At 40.4% G+C, this 21,038-nt stretch overlaps 1 protein-coding gene and 1 pseudogene across 4 annotated transcripts in view; both read left to right on the top strand.

The window, feature by feature from the left end:
* Window positions 1-21,038, top strand: part of DAP3 (death associated protein 3) — a 29,448-nt gene that overhangs the window by 459 nt on the left and 7,951 nt on the right. For all 4 annotated transcript variants that reach the window (XM_067728126.1, XM_067728125.1, XM_067728123.1 and 1 more), the window contains exons 2-5: window positions 11,026-11,077; window positions 16,105-16,227; window positions 17,661-17,762; window positions 20,148-20,256. In XM_067728126.1, the coding sequence (XP_067584227.1) occupies window positions 11,026-11,077; window positions 16,105-16,227; window positions 17,661-17,762; window positions 20,148-20,256 (386 nt within the window). The remainder of the gene's footprint in view (window positions 1-11,025; window positions 11,078-16,104; window positions 16,228-17,660; window positions 17,763-20,147; window positions 20,257-21,038) is intronic.
* On the top strand, window positions 9-11,019 carry LOC137219475 (small ribosomal subunit protein uS2 pseudogene; annotated as a pseudogene).

Below are 21,038 nucleotides of genomic sequence, written 5' to 3' on the forward strand. Positions count from 1 at the left end.
GGAGTGAGGACAGTAGGGCCGGCAACCCTCCTAGGGGGCTTCCCTCCGGGCTCTGTGTTGCGGACCTAGGACCCAAGAAGGAACCGGCTCAGTGGTCGGCTTTTTCTTTCTTCCTTTTTTTTTTAAACCCAGCTTAGATTTTCGAATTTCACACTACTGTCTGTATGCGATGATGTTTTTGTGCACTTTTACACAGACCTCGTGGATGGATGATGCATTTTCAACCTCATTAGGCAGCCTTATGTTAGAGGATAAGGACACCATATATTTCAAGTTCAGGTTTGGACTCGATCTCCCGTGTCTTGTGTGTCCTTCAGAAAGTTCTTCTTCTTAGTTCCTTATCAACAAGAAACGAAAAACTGAACATAAAAATTAGTTAACTCCAAATCTGCCTTCAGGGTTGGTGTGTAGTAAAATAATAAAATATGTGTAAAGTAGAATTAGCTCCTAGGCACAGGGAAAGTGCAGAGAGTTAATGTTATCGTTCACAGTACTCTTGATGTTGATAAAGTTTGTGGGTGTAATTGGTAGTTTGTGTTCTATTCTTCCAAATCGTTGGTAAAACAGTGCAAAACTAGGTCTGTCAGATTTCCGTGGTTACTGATACTTGTTTCACAAAACTCTGCATGAACATTTACTTTTTCTTGATGATTGAATTCAGGAGAACTATGGACTATTAAAATCCACAGATAATTCCAAAGCTTTCTTCTATTCTAGTAATCGTTAGTTTCACCCAGTGGGTAAACTGAATAAATTAGGTGAGGGATCCACTTGGGTTTCCCTTTTCCTTCACATCTGTGGACTTGTAGGGATTTGGGAATAGTTTGAAAATCACTGTACTAGCTTAATCTCAAAGGCCTATTCAAGCTCTAAAGTTCAAGTAGACACTCCTAAATTTCCCCCTTAACATATTATATTTCAAAATATGGATCAGGTTTTATTTGTTTGCTTTTTTTTTTTAAAGGGAAATCCGCCTTAATTACCTCACTATATATTTGCTTTTCCTAACCTTAAGTCCCAACTTTTTCATGGAGCCATTTAGGAGCCATTGATCTTTTTTTTTATTGTGTCATGTATGCAGGTGTGTTACCCTACCAAGAACACTTTTAATTTGAGGTCAGGGACTATGTAACGTTTCTTTTATATTCTTTTGTAGTCTAGTGCAAAGCAAGTCATGGAAATGTTGAAATGAATGTTAGATACTTAAAATATGAGAAGAGAAAGAGAATTAACATTTGTGGAATACCATGCCAAGAGAACTTGTGTTCCTGTTTAATCCTTATACAACACTTTGAAATAGATCATCTTACCCCCATTTTACAGATGAGAAGGCTGAGGCTCAAAGAAGTTGGGTAACTGTCTTTAGACTTCAATTTGCCTGTCTCTTAAAAACTTAACTTTTTTCACTATACCACATTGCCTTCATAGTAAATTTCTCATTAGCAACATAATTGCATATGCTAAAAAGAAAAAACACCTTTAATGGAATTCCACTACACTTGTATATAAAGAAAGTTACTTACAGCCTCTGTCTTTAACTAGCTTTGGGTAACTGCACTGATTCATGAATTGTCAGCTAACTATAGACAAGTAAGATCGTATTCAGTTCTTTTATGCTCCAGTGCCTACCAGAGACTAAAATATATTAAGTGCTCAATAAAATGACCTTATTGAATGAATGAACCCTGAATTATTTGAACCAAGGATGGTATGGAAAACAGAATAATGGTTCCTCTCCAAAGATGTCCGTGTCCTAATCCCTGGAACCAGTAAACACATTATGTTACATGGCAGAAGGAAATTAAGGTTACTAATCAGCTAACCTGAAAATAGGGAGATTATCCTGAATTATCTTGTAGACCCACTGTAATTACAAGAGTTCTTTAAAGGTGGAAGAGGGAGACCAGAGACTCTGTCAGAGTGAGGCAGTAGGACATAGACTTGACCAACTGTTGTAGGCTTTGAAGATGAAAGGGCAACCTCTAAAACCTAGAGAAGTCAAGAAAACAGATTCTCTCTTAAGAGAGCATCCAGAAAGAACACAGTCCTGCCGACACTTTGATTTTGGAATTCTAAACCACAGAACTCTAAGATGACAAATTTGTGTTGTTTTATGACACCAAGTTTGTGGTAATTTGTTACAGCAGCAGTGCATGTTGGATCTGTTTCTTTTACTTTAACCTTTGTTTTCCGCTGTTGTTGTTCACTAAAAGGATACTGTCTATACATAATGGCCTGCCTCGGGGAACCGGCCCCAAATGCCTGAATGTTAAACCAAAGGGAAACATTTGGTTTGTTCAGGGAAACATCCGGCCCCTGTCCACCTGTGGATGGCTACAAGAAAGAAGAAATTAACACCTCCCCTCCCCGAGGCTGGCCATTCCAGGTGATATTTGCAAAACTTATGGCCTTTTTACTTCCTCATCTCCTCCCCTTCTCTGTGCTGTGAAAGAAACTGGCATCCAAACCCGGATAAGATAGTTATTTTGAGACTTTAGTCTGCCATCTTGGTCTGCCGGCTTTCCGAATAAAGTCATATTCCTTGCCTCAACACCTTGTCTCCGACTTGTTGACCAGTCATGCAGCGAGCAGAGCGAGCTTGGACTCCATTGCTGGGTCATTTGGTAAATCCACATTTAAACTTTTGAGGAAATACCAAACAGTTTTCCAAAGTGGCTGCACCATTTTACAATTCCAGCAGCAATGTATGAGGATTCCAATTTTTCTACATCCTCCCCATTACTTGTTATTGTCTGTTCTTTTTGATATTAGCTATCCTTGTGAGTGTGAAGTGGTATCATATTGTGTTTTTGATTTGCATTTTCCTAATGACTAATGGTGTTGAGCATCTTTTCATGTGCTTATTGGCCATTGTGTATCTTCTTTGGAGAAACTTTAAGTTCTTTGCCCATTTTTGAGTTACATTTTCTTTTTATTGTTGAGTTGTAAAGAGTTCTTTGTATAATATATTATGGATATAAGTCCTTTATTAGATATATAACTTGCAAATCTTTTCTGCCATTCTGTGGGTTGTCCTTTACTTTCTTTTCTTTTTTTTTTTGGCTACGCTGAGAGGCTTGCTGGATCTTAGTTACTCCACCAGGGATTGAACCAAGCCCTGGCTATGAAAGCACTGAGTCCTGACCACTGGACTGCCAGAGGATTTCCTGTCTTTTACTTTCTTGATGGTATCCTTTGAAGCAGAAATTTTTAATTTCGATGAAGTTCAAGTATCTATTTTTTTTATTTTTGTTACTTCTGGCATCATTAAGAAACCATTGCCTAATCCAAGGTCGTGGAGATTTATTCCTATATGTGTTCAAAGAGTTTCATAGTTTTAGCACTTTGATTTAGGTCTGTGATGTATTTTGAGTCAATTTTTGTGTGTGATGTGAGGTAGGGGTCCAATTTCATTCTTTTACTTGTAGATATTCTACTGTCCCAGCAACATTTCTTGAAAAGAAATGTGCTTTCTCCCATTGAATTTTCTTGGCACCCATGTTAAAAATCAACTGACTGTGATATAAGAGTTTATTACTGAATTCTCAACTCTGTTCCATTGATCTGTAGACATATGGGTCAGACATATATGATCTATAGGCATATGCTAATACCACACTGTCTTGATTTCTGTAGCTTTGTAAGTTTTGAAATCAGGAATGTGAGCCCTCCAACCTTGTTCTTTATTTTTCAAGGTTTTATATACTATTCTGAGTCCATTGCATTTTCATATGAATTTTGAGATCAGCTTGACAATTTCCATTAAAAGGGCTGCTGCGATTTTGTTAGATAATAATATTTGTTTAAAAAAGAAAGAAAGAAAGAACTGATGATGTTAGTAAGCTGTGTTGTCAATGAAACAGTGGTGTTATAGAATAACAAAATAGTTACTCTTGAAAATATAAAATCTAAAAACGATAGGTGAGGGTTTCCCTGGTGGTGCAGTGGTTAAGAATCCGCCTGCCAACGCAGGGGACATGGGTTTGAGCCCTGGTCCGGGAAGATCCCACATGCCGTGGAGCAACTAAGCCCATGCGTCACAACTACTGAGCCTGCACTGTAGAGCCCGCGAGCCACAACTACTGAAGCCCGTGTGCCACAACTATTGAAGCCCGTGCGCCTAGAGCCCATGCTCCGCAACAAGAGAAGCCGCCGCAGTGAGAAGCCCGCACACCACAACAAAGAGTAGCCCCCACTCTCAGCAACTAGAGAAAACCCGTGTGCAGCAGTGAAGACCCAATGCAGCCAAAAATTAAATAAATAAATTTATTTTAAAAAAAGATAGATGATAGCTGAAGAGTATTGATGAGTAATATAAAGGACTTGTATGATGATTGCTTTGAGAAACTGAAGACATTTACCCTGGAAAAGAAAAAATAGGGGACATAACTACCTTCAGTTTATCACATGGAAGGTAGCTTGTAAAACCAAAGAGAAAGGCTGGGATAGTGAATGGAAGCTACAAGGAGACATTTCACCTCAGATTGTGAAAGAACTTTACATAAAAGCAGGACTGCTTTGTGAGTTCCCCATCAGTGGAAATGTTCAGGCACTTGATAATTGATAATACAATATACACAGTGACTAATGGCAAAGGCTGCAGAGTCAAACATAGGTTTGAATTCCAGAACTGTCACTTTTAGGCTATATACCCTCGGGCAAGTTAGTCTGTCCATCCCTATTTTCACATGGATGTAATATCTACTGCATAGGATTGTGTTGTGAGACAGTGCCTATAAATTGCTTAATATAGAGCCTGTTTCTGAAAAATACTATTATTATTATTCAGATCATTGTAGCATTAATTCAGTTCTTGAACTAGATCACCTTAACCTGAAGAATTTGATTCTCCTCACACAATCTGTACACAAATGTTTCATTGCAGCTTATTCGTAATACCCAAAACCTGGAAACAGCCCAGATGTCCTTCAATGGATGAATGGTTAAACAAACAGGCACATTCATACCGTGGAATAGTACTCAGGATTAAAAGAAAAACTATTGATGCATGTAACACACAACCTAGATGAATTTCCAGAAAATTATGATGAATGGGAAAAGCTGATATTAAAAGGTTGCATACCATATGATTTCATTTATATAACATGCTTGAAATGAAAAAATTACAGAAATAGAGAACAGATTAGTGGTTGTCATGGGTTAAGGAATGGGAGGGTTGTGGGAGGGAAGTGCTGGAGGCTGTAGAAGGGCCACATGAGGGATCCTTAAAGTGATGGAAATGTTCTGTATTTTGACTGTATCAAGGTCAATATCCTGGTTGTGATATTGTACTATAGTTTTGCAAGATGTTACCATTGGAGGAAACTGGGTAAAGGATACATGGAACATGTATTATTTCTTTCACTTGCCTGTGAATATATAAATATCTCAATAGTAAATGTTTAATTTAAAAAATAATCTATGATTTTTGTGACCACTGAAGTGTTAGCATATAGCCTTTGGGATACCTTTCTAAGTTTGGTACAGGCTTTTTCTGACTTCCTTTTCAGTGTACACTTGGCCTATGTGACAGTACTTTTTTTTTTTCTTTTTAAAGAAAGAGAGCTCTAACACTAGCCAGAAAGTTTTGTCAGAAGGGTGACAGAACTTTAAATACAATAGTGAGTAAATGTCCCTTACAAGTGTACCTGAAAACACTTCAAAGGGTTTAAAGACTAAGGAATTATTTGTCTCTGGGATTTGTTTTATCCACACTTTCTTTCTTTCTTTTTTAAGATTTATTTTTTATTTATTTATTTTTGGCTGCATTGGGTCTTAGTTGTGGCATGCGGGATCTTCGTTGCAGCGTGCGGGCTTCTCTCTAGTTGTGGCATGCAGGTTTTCTCTCTCTAGTTGTGGCGTGTGGGTTCCAGAGCGCATGGGCTCTGTAATTTGCGGCTCCAGACTCTAGTTGAGGCACGCGGCATTAGTTGCCCCGCAGCACGTGGGATCTTAGTTCCCTGACCAGGGATCGGACCCGCATCCCCTGCCTTATAAGGCGGATTCTTTACCACTGGACCACCAGGGAAGTCCCTATCCACCCTTTAAACAAAGAATGACTGGGATTGGAGGGAGGACTCTGCTTCCTTGAAATAGTAGAAATAGACAACAGGTAGAGTCTCAGAATGATGACAGTTGAACAATATTAGAGAAGTGGTTTTTTTTGTTTTTTTTCGGTACGCGGGCCTCTCACTGTTGTGGCCTCTCCCGTTGCGGAGCACAGGCTCCGGATGCACAGGCTCAGTGGCCATGGCTCACGGGCCCAGCTGCTCCGCGGCATGTGGGATCCTCCCGGACCAGGGCACGAACCCGTGTCCCCTGCATCGGCAGGCGGACTCCCAACCACTGCGCCACCAGGGAAGCCCCATCAGTCGGTTTTAATAGGAAACCTGTCCTTTATCTGCCTTCCAGTTACAATGTGGTTAACTTGTACTCTGCAAATCGACATTCAAAGGATATGAAAAAACCGAAAGGAGAAATCATTACTCAATTTTTTCATAGTATTAGTGGCTTTGAACCTTTTTCTTGCAGTGCCCTGATTTGTATATGTCTTGGAATGTAGAATGAGCAAATATTCCATTCTTCTGCTTTCATTTGGCCTGTCAATAGGATTTTTTTCTACTTACAGATATTTTAAAGAACATGGAAAATGTGGTTTAGTCTGGATTGTCTGCTTTGAGATCAGACTTTTGAGATTCACCCCCCCCTTTTTTCTTAAAGTATCTTCTGTTATTGTTATATAAGCCGTGTGTGTGTGTGTGTGTGTGTGTGTGTGTGTGTGTGTGTGTGTGTATGTATGTGTGTAATTTACCTTTAAAAGCAGTAGGAAAACATTGAAGGGTTTTAAGAGCCAGACTTCAGTGGAAAGGATGGATTGGAGAAGTTCAAGGATGGAGGCTAGTAGACCCAATGTTGTAATATGGATACAAGATGACAGGATACAAGATGGAAAGCTAGTCACATTTTCCTGACCAGCATTTCCCATAATCTCTAAAGCATAGCCAGAGTAATGGCCTCAATGACCACAGGCATACCTGGAGGAAGAAGTAGTGACCTCAGGACCATGTCACCCACTCTTTCTAGGACACTACCTCCCTCCAGAGCTGCAGCCCACAGCTGTCTCATAACAGTGATTGTACCAGGGCACATTGAGAAGATCTAGGGAGCAGGGTTGGGTAGGCCAGATCCTGTTGGAGTGGCATTGGGGTCTTGAGTAGTTCGGAAGTTGGGAAACTTGAGGTTAGGTAGAGGGCTTAGGGTTGGAAATCAGCTGATACAGAGGGTTAGAATTGGTATGAGAGTTAGCTGATCACGGATCGGGGAGGACAGTGTTGGAGGCAGGGAGTTGAAGTAATTGAAATAGGGGAGGATTGAGAAGAACTGGGGTTAAGAAAACTGAGCTGGTCAAAGATGGTGGTGTTGGGTACCAGGTGATGGTGGGTATAAGGTAGAGATCGATGCTGGGTAGTGTTGGGCACTGGGTGGTTGTGTCAGTCGTTGCCAAAACTACCTCCAGGTTCTGTGATTCCCTAGGAGGACTCAGAGGTCAGCACATAGTCCTACTTACAGCTATGATTTATTACAGCAAAAGGATACAGAGCAAAATCAGCACAGGGAAAAGGCACGTTGGGCAAAATCTGGAGGAAACCAGGTATAAGTTTCCAAGAGTCCTTTCCCAGTAGAATCACATTAGACACACTTGATTCCTTCAGCAAAAACTTGTGACAACACGTGAAATGTTGCCACCCAGGGAAACTATCAACAGAGTCTCAGTGCCCACGGTTTCTATTGGGGCTGGTCATATAGTCATTATCAGCCTCGCATGTAGTAAATTTCCAGACTCTCAGAAGGAAAGCAGGTGTTTAATGTAAACCGTGTTGTTTGTATAAATAGTTGAGGCACAGTGACCCACTCTTACCAGTTCTGGGAATGGTGGGAACTCTCCTGAAATCCAAGTTCTGAGACACCAGCTAAAGGGCAAACTTGCAACCAGGCCTTTCTAAGGACAGCAGTCTTAGACTTGCTCTGTTAGCTCTTCCCTGCACAGTTGGATTAGGCAGCAGGTGGTGGTGGTGGGCGTTGGACAGTGGTGGACAGCAGTAGAGGCAGTGTAAGGCAGAACAAAGGAGAACCGTTGAAGAACAGGGAACAGAGGGGACCTCAACCCTGCCTATGGCCTAGTAGAATTCATCCTCACGCCTGGGCACATGCTCACAGTCGCCACCTTACTGCACAGCAGCAGCCCTTCCACTAGCAGCCAGGAGAATGTTATTAATAGTATTTTGCAACAAGGGAAGTTCCAAGGGTTCCAAGGCCAAGTAAATTGGATTAAAATGAAGTCTCTTAACTATAGTTTTCCCCAAAGCCTTTAAATTTGTGAATATGTGCATATATTATAATTATTCAAGAAGTGAATAACTATATAGCATTTTCAAATTTCTTTGGCCAGAGAACATTGGTGCATTTTATGACTAGTTAGTATTCACCAAACTCATTTTGGGAACTGCTGCTCTAGAACTTTTGGTTTTCAAACACAGCAAAGGAGCCCTGCAATCCCACATGTAAATGTGAGGCAGGCCAGTAGAGACCATGCCAGTCTTGTTCACCACTGTGTAGTCTGTATAGTGTGGGCACGTATAAAAAAAAAACACATTTTTGAATGACTGAATTAAGGAATGCTTTGCATCTTTATTAAAAAGTAAACTTGCCTTTTCCGCGCTACCCAGACGGGGTCTGTACGGCATTGTTCTGGATTCCCTTGTAACTTAAAGGGAAACTTTCACAATGTCCAGAGCCCTTGATGTCCTGCAAATGAAGGAGAAGGATGTCCTCAAATTTCTTGTAGCTGGAACCCACTTAGGTGGCACCAACCTTGACTTCCAAATGGAACAGTACATCTACAAAAGGAACAGTGATGGCATCTACATCATAAATCTGAAGAGAACCTGAGAGAAGCTTCTCTTGGCAGCTGGTGCCATTGTTGCCATTGAAAACCCAGCTGATGTCAGTGTCATATCCTCCAGCAAGCTGTGCTGAAGTTTGCTGCTGTCACTGGAGCTACTCCTATTGCTGGCCGCTTCACTCCTGGAGGCTTCACTAACCAGATCCAGGCAGCCTTCCAGGAGCCGAGGCTTCTGGTTGGTTACTGATCCCAGGGCTGACCAGTCTCTCACAGAGGCCTTTTACATTAACCTGCCCACCATTACTCTGTGTAACACAGACTCTCCTCTGCGTTATGTGGACATTGCCATCCCATGCAACAACAAGGGAGCTCACTCAGTGAGTCTGATGTGAAGTTCTGCGCATGCGTGGCACCATCTCCCGTGAACACCCATGGGAGGTCATGCCTGATCTCTACTTCTACAGAGTTCCTGAAGAGATTGAAAAGGAAGAGCAGGTGGCAGCTGAGAAGACTGTGACCAAGGAGGAATTTCAGGGTGAATGGGCTGCTCCAGCTCCTGAGTTCACTGCTGCTCAACCTGAGGCGGCAGACTGGTCCGAAGGTGTGCAGGTGCTCCCTGTGCCTATTCAGCAGTTCCCTGCTGAAGACCGGAGTGCTCAGCCTGCCACTGAAGACTGGTTTGCAGCTCCCACTGCTCAGGCCACTGAATGAGTAGGAACAGCCACTGAGTGGTCTTAAGCTGTTCTTCCACAAACTCTTAAAATGGAAAGAGGTTGATGGGAAAATAAGCAGTTTCTAAAAGAAATAGTAAACTTGAAAACTAAAAGGAGATAGAATTCAGAGGAGTTTGTGTCATCTCTTAACCATACTATAAGCTCTGTTGGGTCAGGGACTGAACAGCTTTGTTCACCATCTTATTCACAGGCCCTGGCACATAATAGGTGCTCAGTAACTGTTGAATAAATGGGTGCGACTCTGTTGTTGTTGTTACTGTTGAATAAATGGGTGTAACACTGTTGTTGCTGCTGCTTTAAAGATTTTGGATGTAAGGTGAAAATTATTAGCCAAAATGAAGTAGGTGATTACCTGGAGATTTGATTTAGTTATGCTGTCTACTAGTGAATATTGAGAGTTGCATTTAAGTATTTTAAACATTTTTTAGCTCCCACATGATTAGGGTTTTTTAGTTAAATACTTCCAACATACAAATGAATAAATATAGCACACATGGTATAAAAATAATAAAGCAAATACTCATATCTATTATCCATCATTTGAAATAGATCATTACAATTCCTTTGTGTGACCTGCCCCAATCTTGTCCCTTTACCTCTTCCCTAAGGGTAAGCATTATTCTAAATGTGTGCTTATCATTCTCTTGCCTTTCTCTTTCAGTTTCATTACATATATGTGTATTCTCCAGATAATTAGGATTTAAGTTTTTGAGTTTCATATAAATTATATCATTCTGTATATTACAGTTTTCACTCAGCATTAGTTTTTGAGATCCATCTATGTCTTACATGTAACTGCAGTTTATTCTTTTTACTTTTGTATGGCATCTATTGCGTGACCATATCTCCGTTTATCCACTCTTCTATCAATGGACATTTGGGCTTTTTACAGTTTCTGATAATTCATATTCTACTACTATGAACATTGTGATACATATTTCCCAGTGTACATGTATATGTGTTTTTCTAAAATAAATATGAAGGAGTAGAATACCTGGGCCATAGACATGTACCTTTTCAACTTTACAGATAATGTCAAATTTGTTTTCCAAGACATTTGTATTTATAATTCCATTGACAGTATAGGAAACTTCCCAGTGCTTCACAGCCTCTTTAACATTTGCTGTTGTCTTTTTCATTTTTCTCAATATGATGGTTGTGGATGGTATCTCATTGTGGTTTTAATTTACATTTCCCTGATTTGTCATAAGGGTCGAACTCTTCCCATGGGTTTACTAGCCACTTGTGTTCCCTTTTCTGTGAAATATCTGTTCGTGTCTTCTGCTCATTTTTTAAATCAATTTAAAGGCATTATTTATTCTAGATACTAATCCGTTGTGCAAATATCTTTTCCCAGTTGTGGCTTACCTTTTCACTTTTTTTTAAAAGTGCAGGGATAATGCTGAAAGGAATGACAAGGCTTATCTCCAGCGTCCATAAGGTGAGTCCTGACTGACCTAAGTGCTTTGTGTAAACTGTCTTTAGGTGGATTTCTTTTCTGGATTGATTGTATCCAGAATAAAATGCTCTGGAGAACTTCAGCTGACTAGTTTTGCTCAAAAGAACAGTCACGGGCTTCCCCGGTGGCGCAGTGGTTGAGAGTCCGCCTGCCGATGCAGGGGACGCGGGTTCGTGCCCCAGTCTGGGAAGATCCCACGTGCCGCGGAGTGGCTGGGCCCATGAGCCATGGCCGCTGAGCCTGAACATCCGGAGCCTGTGCTCCGCAACGGGAGAGACCACAACAGTGAGAGGCCCACGTACCGCAAAAAAAAAAAAAAAAAAGAACAGTCACAATTCCATTTCTCTGCCCATACACTTCACTCCCAACTGCCCTTTAAAAATCCAATAACAGGTCTTAGTAGAATAGTTGCGCTTGGGAATTTACCCTATCATAGGAGAACTGACTTTTTTTAAAGGAGATAAATAAGCTTAAGTGCAGTTGGGTCAATGATTATCATTATTCTCCATTTGGGTCAATGATTATCATCCCTTCATGAAGTATTTAAAAAAAAATAAGTTGCCGATTTCTTTTTTCTTATTTTTTTTTTGGCGGTACGCGGGCCTCTCACTGTTGTGGCCTCTCCCATTGCGGAGCACAGGCTCTGGACGCACAGGCTCAGCGGCCATGGCTCACGGGCCCAGCTGCTCCGCGGCGTGTGGGATCTTCCTGGACCAGGGCACGAACCCATGTCCCCTGCATCGGCAGGCGGACTCTCAACCACTGCGCCACCAGGGAAGCCCTAAGTTGCTGATTTCTGATAGTTGATAGTTGATTAAAATAATAAAATCATATGTAAGAAAGACTGTTCTGTTGCTTTACTTCATTCTCTCATTTATTTAGCAAATAGTTTTTCAGCACCTTCCTTATGGCAGATACTCAGGATTCTAAGATGACTCATTTCACTAATAATGGTTACTATTTGGGTCTTTTTTGTTGTTGTTTTTTAAATTTATTTATTTATTTTTGGCTGCGTTGGGCCTTCGTTGCTGTGCACAGGCTTTCTCTAGTTGCGGCGAGCAGGCGCTACTCTTCCTTGGAGTGCGTGGGCATGTTGCAGAGCACGGGCTCTAGGCACATGGGCTCAGTACTTGTGGCTCACGGGCTCTAGAGCATGGGCTCAGTAGTTGTGGCGCACAGGTTTAGTTGCTCTGCAGCATGTGGGATCTTCCTGGAGCAGGGCTCGAACCCGTGGCGGATTCTTAACCACTGTGCCACCAGGGAAGTCCCAGTGGTTACTGTTTGTTGGGCATTCATTATGTGCCAGGCACTGTGCTAAGTGCTTTATTTCTCTTAGTCTTCATGATCAACCCCTGAGGTAGATAATATTTTTGTTTCACAGATGCAGAAATTTAGAATTAGAAAGGCTAAGTAACTTGCCTGAGGTAACACGCTGTGAAGTTGTCTAACCCAGACTAGATACCAGGTCTGTCTGACTTCATAGCCTGTGGCCTTAACCACTGTGCTGTATTGCATTTTATGGTCCATGTTTTCTTCAGGACCTGGAAGTCCAGTAGTGGGATCATGAATAAATGATTGTTATAGCATGGTGAAGCACCTAACCTGGATTAGTAGGGTCCAGAGGAAATCCTACCAGAGTTATGTCCTAAAGGATGAGAACTGAGCTGGAAGGGCTTAGTCACTTCCATCTGATCATTTAATTACAGATTAGATTTCCTTAAAAAGGAGCCCTTCCTCTTATAGGATTCACCTTTTTTCCAGGGATTCATGACAAACCTATGTACATAAAATAACCCTTTTTTTTTTTTTTTTTTTTTTTTTTGCGGTACGCAGGCCTCTCACTGTTGTGGCCTCTCCCGTTGCGGAGCACAGGCTCCGGACGCGCAGGCTCAGCGGCCATGGCTCACGGGCCCAGCCGCTCCGCGGCACGTGGGATCTTCCTGGACCGGGGCACGAACTCGTGTCCCCTGAATCGGCAGGCGGACCCTCAACCACAGCGCCACCAGGGAAGCCCAAAATAACCCATTTTTATAAAACAATATGAAAAAGCAAAGATCAACAAAGGGATGGATTCTGGCCCCAACTTATTATATTAAAAGGCTACAATTTCTTCTTCCTTTATAGCAAACAAGAAAGACCTGAGTCCAAAGTACAGAGGAATGTCAGTGAGAAGATTTTATGCTTTTTGTAGATTAGTTTAGAGTTACCTTCTTTATTGGCTCGTGAATGCCCTTCTATCAAGAACTGCATGATTTTCATTCTGGAACGGTGCAGAGGCAGTTGTACATATGGTTGTTTTCCCTGGAGACAAGAGACTAGCTGGGTGATGCCATATATGACACGAAGAAGTAAGGAATCCATTTTGCTAGCTTTTAATTTGCTGCAAAAAACATTTAACTAAAAAGTCAAAGGTTTCTTGTAGAAATAGCACCACCCTGTGGTCCTTGAATATCTTTAATTTTCCACTTGACTGCTACTTTATTTAGAGATATGATGCTTTCTCTCCAGTAGAATTGAGAACATTGTAGGGTGTATTGTTCAGATCCTATGGAGGTAACAGGCCTTGAATTCTTATTGGCTTAACTCAACACATGATATTGTTTGTGTTGTGTGTATATGTTTTGTTTTGCTCTTGATGTTGCTATATTTCCAAAATGGTTTACAGGGAGGGAATTCCTTTTCGGTCCAGTGATTAAGAATCTGCACTTCCACTGCAGGAGGCACGGGTTCGATCCCTGGTCGGGGAACTAAGATCTCACGTGCTGTGCAGTGCTGCCAAAAAAAATGGTTTACAGGCAAATATGGGAGGGGATAGACATAGGGATGCAGTTTTGTCATCTTGGGATGCCATCTCAGCATGTAGGTTTTAAGGTTGCCATGGCAGGAGAAAAAAGAGAATTTATACCCACTCTTAACTGGCTCTGACTAGAATTGACCCAAGTTATTTCTGTTGATAGCTCATTAGCCAGAACTAATCATGTGACCCCAATCTTTCTGCAAGGGAGGCTGGGAGGTATAGAGTACATGTGATAAACATTGCTGTCTCTGCATTCGCAGACAGTGTTGGAGCAACTGTATTACTTTACCCTATTACTTTACATTAAATATGCAAATTCTGGTTCAGAGGTTTATATGTGCAGCTCACTGAGTTGCAGTGTAGTGCAGTTTACTCTCACTTAGCTAGATGCTTTACAAACTCCCCCATATCATCATGTCTCTAAGAAAGATTTTTTTATTCCAGGGCACAAGTATGAAGTATTTGTGGTGCACTGGGTACTTGGAGAAGGAGATACAAAAATGAATAAAACCTGATCCCTTCTCTTTCCTTTCTCTTTCAAGTGTGTGTGGCCTAAAATGGGAGACAAACTTGTGTGTAAGATAACATGATGCAATAAAAAGGATAAAGATTTTGGAGTCCCACAAACTTGGATTTGAATTCTGATTTCATCACCTACCAACTCTGTGACTTTAGACAAAGTTATTTAACTTCCCTGAACTTTGATTTCCCTCATAATAAAACAGCGTAATATTCTACCTATCTTCTAGGATTCTTGGCTCAAAAATAATGTGTGTATAACACTCTGTTGCCTAGCATTTTATAGGTACTCAGTTAACAAAAGCCATGAATGTAGTTCAAGGCAGAGTAAAAATGCATGCAATACAGAGAAAGTGCTATCTATAGAGAGGGAAAGATAATTGCTTTTGCCTGGAGGTGTCTGGCAAATCCTCACAGAGGATATGACATTTGAGGTGAGTCTTAAATGATGAGTAAGATTTAAATAGGGAGAGAGGGAAGCTGAAATAGAATGAGCAGAAATATAAAGGCATGAAAGTGAATAACATGTTTTAGCATGGTTGGCTGGCTGGAGTATAGAGTTTATAAAGGAGTAGGACTAGAAAAGGAGGTTGAACTTATAGCAGTGGCCTTAATTATCATGCTAAGGACTTTGAGACTTATTTTGACATTAATAGGGAACCATCCAAACTTTCTGATTAGCTGAATGTTAAACCTATTTGGGAGGACAAATCTTCTGGACTGTGAAAGATGAAGAGTCAAAGATTTAAAGATACCAGTTAAAAAGTTGTCAGGAAGTCAAAGGTCTTGTTAAATGGTTATAAATGTTATGAGAGGTAGTACAAAAATAATATACATTTTCTGCACTCATGAAGCTGCTTGGTGAGACTAAATATAAATACAGGCAGCTTTCATACTATCTATTGACCTAGCGAGCAGCTCCCTTTCTACAGCCATCTCTCACAACCCTGTTTTCCTCATTCTACTGGATTCATGCTCTAATCTTTCTCTTGTAACTGGCATCTTTTCACTTATACACAAGGCCTGTTATCCTTAAACTCAGCTTGGGAGTTCTCCAGTTAGCATTTTCTCAGATTTATCTCCTGAAATCTCATCCTCTTCCCCAAACCTTTCCCAGTTCTGAGGTTTCCATGTGCAGTTCACTGAGTTGCCTGTAGAGCAGTTTATTTTCACTTAGCTGGATGCTTTACTCACTCCCTCGTTACATGTTCTTAATGAAAGATTCTTTATTTCAGGACACAGCTAGCAAGAAAATTGTTGCAAGGAGTGTAATTATACCTATCAAATAGGAACGTTGCACTAATCCCCTAATAACTGAGGTGACTAGGATTACTAGACAGCTGGGAATTGTACAATACTGGCCACCATTCATCACTGTAGGCAAGAGCATTAAATGAAGTTTCCTGAGTTAGGTTGTTAATGGCTGAGCTATGCTCCTGAACAATCTCTAACGGAATTGTTTCCATATGGGACAGAGCCCAGACATAGCAACACAAGCTGGAACAGATTCAGAGTATGAATAATGTGATTGGACTTAGAGAATTATAAATAATAACAAGGATCTGTTTTACATAAAACTAAAATGCATGATAGTGATATTTTTCCCTGTGGCAGATATGGCTTAAAACCTCTGTGTTGTAGCAAGCGTAAAAAGCCTATTAATTGTAAAACACTAAAATGGTTTCTTTTATAGTTGGACCCTGGACGTTTTTTGCACATAGGGACCCAGGCACCCCAATGCCTTGCTGCTCACCTGGATAACCAGGTTGCAATTGAGAGTCCCAGAGCTATTTCCCGCACCAGTGAGAATGATCCGGTGAGTTGCTAACGTGTATATGGGTTTTTTTCAGGGCTTATAATTTGTATTGCCATCATTTTACACATAAGAAAAACTGAAACTGAAAGAAGCTAAGCAGATTTTTACATATAGTCAGACAGTACCTGAGACAGCATTCTGGAACCCTGATCTTCCCCATCCCTATCTGATACTATGGTAACATAGCTCAGACAGGTCAGTCCATATCTGTTTTGGTTTAATTCCTACCATTGAACTCACTTTGTGCCAAGGGTTTTGTTGGGTATAGAGTAGGTACCTAGTAAATACTTAACTACTCAGTTCCTTATAAGTTAAATTTAGTAGTTATTATTGATCTTAGTGTATGATGGGTTGGCAAACTTTTCCTGTAGGAATCATATAGTAAATATTTTAGGCATATGAGCCAAAGTGATCTCTGTCACAACTACTTAGCTCTGCCATAAACAAATGGGCCTGGCTGTGTTCCAGTAAAACTTTATTTACAAAAATGGGTAGCCAGCCATAGTTTACCAACCCTGGTATGGAGAACCCTAACAAAATCAACTTACTTGCCTAGGACCACATAGTTTTCCTAATAACCAATCTGGTACTATCTTCCACCTTTCTAAGTGGATTTCCTAGTGTCTGGAGAGGGAACTAACTTGATTTGTTGAGAAGAGCAGTATTTAAAGTGAAGTTTATCGGTAGAAACCAGGATTCCAGCAGTATCCAGTGTTGCATTTTCTATTTCAGGTCCCATTAGGCTAAATGCTGATTTCTCCTTCCTCAGTATTATTGTTGCCTCTTATAAATGAAATCAGTTGTATGGTCTGTGCTTAAATGTGAAGGGAACCAATAGCTTTTCTCTCCCTTTTTGTCCCTACCCCTGCCCTCTGAGTTGCCCCAACTTAACATATGCTGTGCTTGTGGAAGGGAAAAAAATAACTCATTACCCAAAACACCATCTCAGCAGGGTGTGTTTTATTTATGTCTCTAGCGTTCATCTACTTTCACAAGCACAAAATGAAATAGAATAAGTGAATGAAGTCATTGAATTGCCTTTCAGCTTTTCCCTGTAATTGTAGTCCCTTTATCTGCCAGTTCCTCAGAGGTTTCTATGGCAACAGTGGCATGCAGATGATCTTGTCACGTGACTGGATCATCTCTATGCACAGCACAGAAGAATCCAGATGGCAAGATTTGTCTCTGCTCCTTCCACATCTAGGGTTTATGTTGCCGAGCAACTGGCTTCATCATTCAGGCCAACATCAGCTTTATATATACCCTGTGGACTTGGGGACAACAGCGAGCATTTTTTGTCTAAGAAATGAAAGAATATCTTTTCCAGCTCTGAGAGAGAAGTGTTTCCTCACTACAGTCTAGAAGGCCCTTGACACTTTTTCAAAGTCTTTGTCACTCTATCCATTATACCTGTTTGCATTTTTATTTCCTAGGCCAAGCATGGGGAGCAGCATGAGGGTCAGCACTACAACATATCCTTCCAAGATCTGAAGACTGTATTCTCCCATGGCCTGCCTCCTCGCTTTGTAATGCAGGTGCTCAAAACAGGGGAGGGAATTGGAGGGAGCTTATAACACAAGCTGTTGATAGCAGAGGGGTGGAATTAAGTGAGTAGAAAACTATAAAAGATTTAATTTGAATCTTAAAAACAAATCAGATAAATTGAGCTATTGATTATCTTTTGTGAATAGTGCTGTTGTTATAATTACTTTAAGCAAATGCTTATCTGCAGTTAACCTCTTTAAATCCTTTTTGGAGCCAGGCAAAATATTCTTAAGTAAATAAATAATATTCCACTCTTTTCCTTGTGTTACCCAACAGATTTCTAGAAACTTTAGACTTCAAATAATTGTTAAAAATGAATTTAATATTTGCCTTAGCAAAATATCATGAAAATAGTTTATATGTATAGAAAAGCAAAAACATAATATATTTTTGAGCCAAATAGAAATGATATTTGGATTAGATGCATCATTCATTGTTCTTCTTCAGTCTCATGGGTTTTCAGAAAATGTAGTTTTGTGGTCATAAATTCAACCCAAAGAATGTAATCTTGGATTGCTTTATAGCCATTGAAAGAATTCATAGTTAACTGCAAACAGAGTTTGTTGGCAAAATTTTTTTAACACTTTTAATAAACATTTATTTATTTATTTATTTGTTTATTTGACTGTGCCAGGTCTTAGTTGCGTCATGCGGACTCTTAGTTGTGGCATGCATGCAGGATCTAGTTCCCCGACCAGGGATCGAACCCAGGCCCCCTGCATTGGGAGCATGGAGTCTTACCCACTAGACCACCAGGGAAGTCCCTGGGAAAATTGGTTCTTTTGGATAATTCCTGCTCAATTAGTTTCAGCCTCAGAAATTATTCCTTCTTATTGAAATATCAAACTTGACTGTGCAGGTGATTTTTAGCTTAGAAACCAGAGGATGTCATTTCTTCAATGTGTTTTATTTCAAGAAGTTAGATGAGACACCAGTAAAGGGGCTAATTCTAGGCCATAGACAGCTTGTCATCAAAAATTTTGTTAAGTTTGGAAATAGGACACGGTCAGAAGAAATCATCTTTAAACTGTCCCAAGACATTCGTAGTACAATCTCTAACATAGTTCTGAGGGCCTAACTTTAACTATTGCAGGTTGCTTTCAGAATGGTTAACCACCAGTGCTTTGGAAGGAATTACTCATACATTCTTTCCATAACTTCCATTTATGTAAAGGCCAACTCCCTCACCATTGTTTGTGTATTTTAGTACTGTCATATTGCCTAATACGGCATTTCTGTTTTAATATCTGTATCATGTTTTTGAAGGTTTCACTTTCCATTAAGTTTGAACTTACCTGTCAAAGTCCTTCTCCAATTCAATTGTTTGGTTAGGATTTCTTTAAAAAATACCAACACTATCTTAATCCCTATCTGATATACTTGTGAATAGTATTTGTTAGGTACTTATTCTTATCAGTAGACATTATTAAATACTTTATTTGCAAATCATTTTCACACATATCACTGCTTCCCAAATTTTTCCACCAAATTATTCCTGATGGCATAAAGGGAATGAATTTTGTGTGCCAGTTCTCTGGTGTATCTGTATACTGGTGGTGTCAGGTATGGCCTCATAGCTGTGGGGCAGTTGGTCACACCTGCTCCTGATCTGGTATGTATATAAGTTCTAGAGAAAAGTCTAGGTGGCTACAGTTATAAGAATTAGCTAAAGGGACTTCCCTGGTGGTCCAGTGGTTAAGAACCTGCCTTCCAATGCAGGGAACGTGGGGAACTAAGATCTCACATGCCATGGGGCAACTAAGCCCACGCGTCACAACTACTGAGCCTCTGCCCCCCCAACTAGAGAGCCCACGTGCCGCAACTACAGAGCCCAAGCACTCTGGAGCCCACGAGCCACAACTAGAGAGAAGCCCGCGTGCCGCAACGAAAGATCCTGCATGCCGCAACTAAGACTCGATGCAACCAAAAATAAATTAATTAATTAAATTTAATTTAAAAGAAAAATTAGCTAAAAATAAATTCAAAAGAATTAACATTTATTTGATGCTTACCATGTGTCAGATGCTTTGTTAAGCATTTTACACGCTTTTAATATTTATATCAACCTTAAGTAGGTTACATAGTTATGTCTGGATTATTTGTAAATTTCAATTAACTGATGTAATATCTGTGCTTCATTTACAGAAATAATCAAAAGCTGAATGTTACACACTTGGTGCGGGATAATGTGTTTCAATTTTTAGCTAAATTACATGGCTAAATTTTCAAATTCAATACCAACCTCTCCTAACTGAATAAATGAAAAATAGGCAATTTGATGCTATGGTTGCTATGTTGGACTCAGTGTATATTACCAAGAACTGGCTAGAAGTTCCACACCCCACCCTCTCCTTCCTCTTTCCCTGTTTTGTTAGGTGAAGACATTCAATGAAGCTTGCCTGATGGTAAGGAGACCAGCCCTAGAGCTTCTGCATTACCTGAAAAACACCAATTTTGCTCATCCAGCTGTACGATACGTTTTCTGTATCCTTTCCTGCTTGCCTGGGCTATCTGAGCCAATGCTTTCCTTCCTCAAATGTGGGAAAAGAAGAAATGCTTTATTTGTTGACAGTTGAAGTGTCCCTTTCGGTGGTGTTTTCTTTCTTTCTTTTTTTTTTTTAATTAAGAAAATACCTTTATTTTTAGCCAGAAGGGGTTAAGTCAGAATTGACACTCCTGTAGTAAGAGTGCATGAAAATTCTAATATTTTGAAAATTGACTAAATTTATTTTCCTCAGGAACTTGTTTCTTTTACTCCTTCCTCTAATTGGAGATTTTTGCAGTCCTAAATTTAAAAGACATAAGTAATCTATTTTAGTGGTACTGTCAAAACAGCTTTTTTTAAAAGAATTAGGTATGAACATATTAAATAGCATATTAACATACTCCAACTTTTGGTGGCTCATCTCTAAAATGACCCAATTCTTCATCTCATGTTGTGTTTCTCCTGTTTTAGTTTATCACTTAAGATGCTTCATTTGCAGTTGAGTAAGAAGCAAGTCCAACTCACAATGGCTTAGGTAATAAATGATTTTTGCCTAAGGAACAGGAACATCAGGTTTAGGCTCAGGTTTGGTTATTTCAGCAGTTCATTGAGGTCATCAAGAACTCAGATTCCAGGACCTCCCTGGTGGTCCTGTGGGTAAGACTCCGCTCTCCCAGTGAGGGGGACCCGGGCTCGATCCCCGGTCGGGGAACCAGACCCCACAGGCATGCCAAAACTAAAGACCCTGCGCGCTGCAACCAGGACCGGGTGCAGACAAAAC

Source organism: Pseudorca crassidens, chromosome 2 (genome assembly GCF_039906515.1).
Source record: "Pseudorca crassidens isolate mPseCra1 chromosome 2, mPseCra1.hap1, whole genome shotgun sequence".
In the NCBI taxonomy this organism is placed as follows: domain Eukaryota; kingdom Metazoa; phylum Chordata; class Mammalia; order Artiodactyla; family Delphinidae; genus Pseudorca; species Pseudorca crassidens.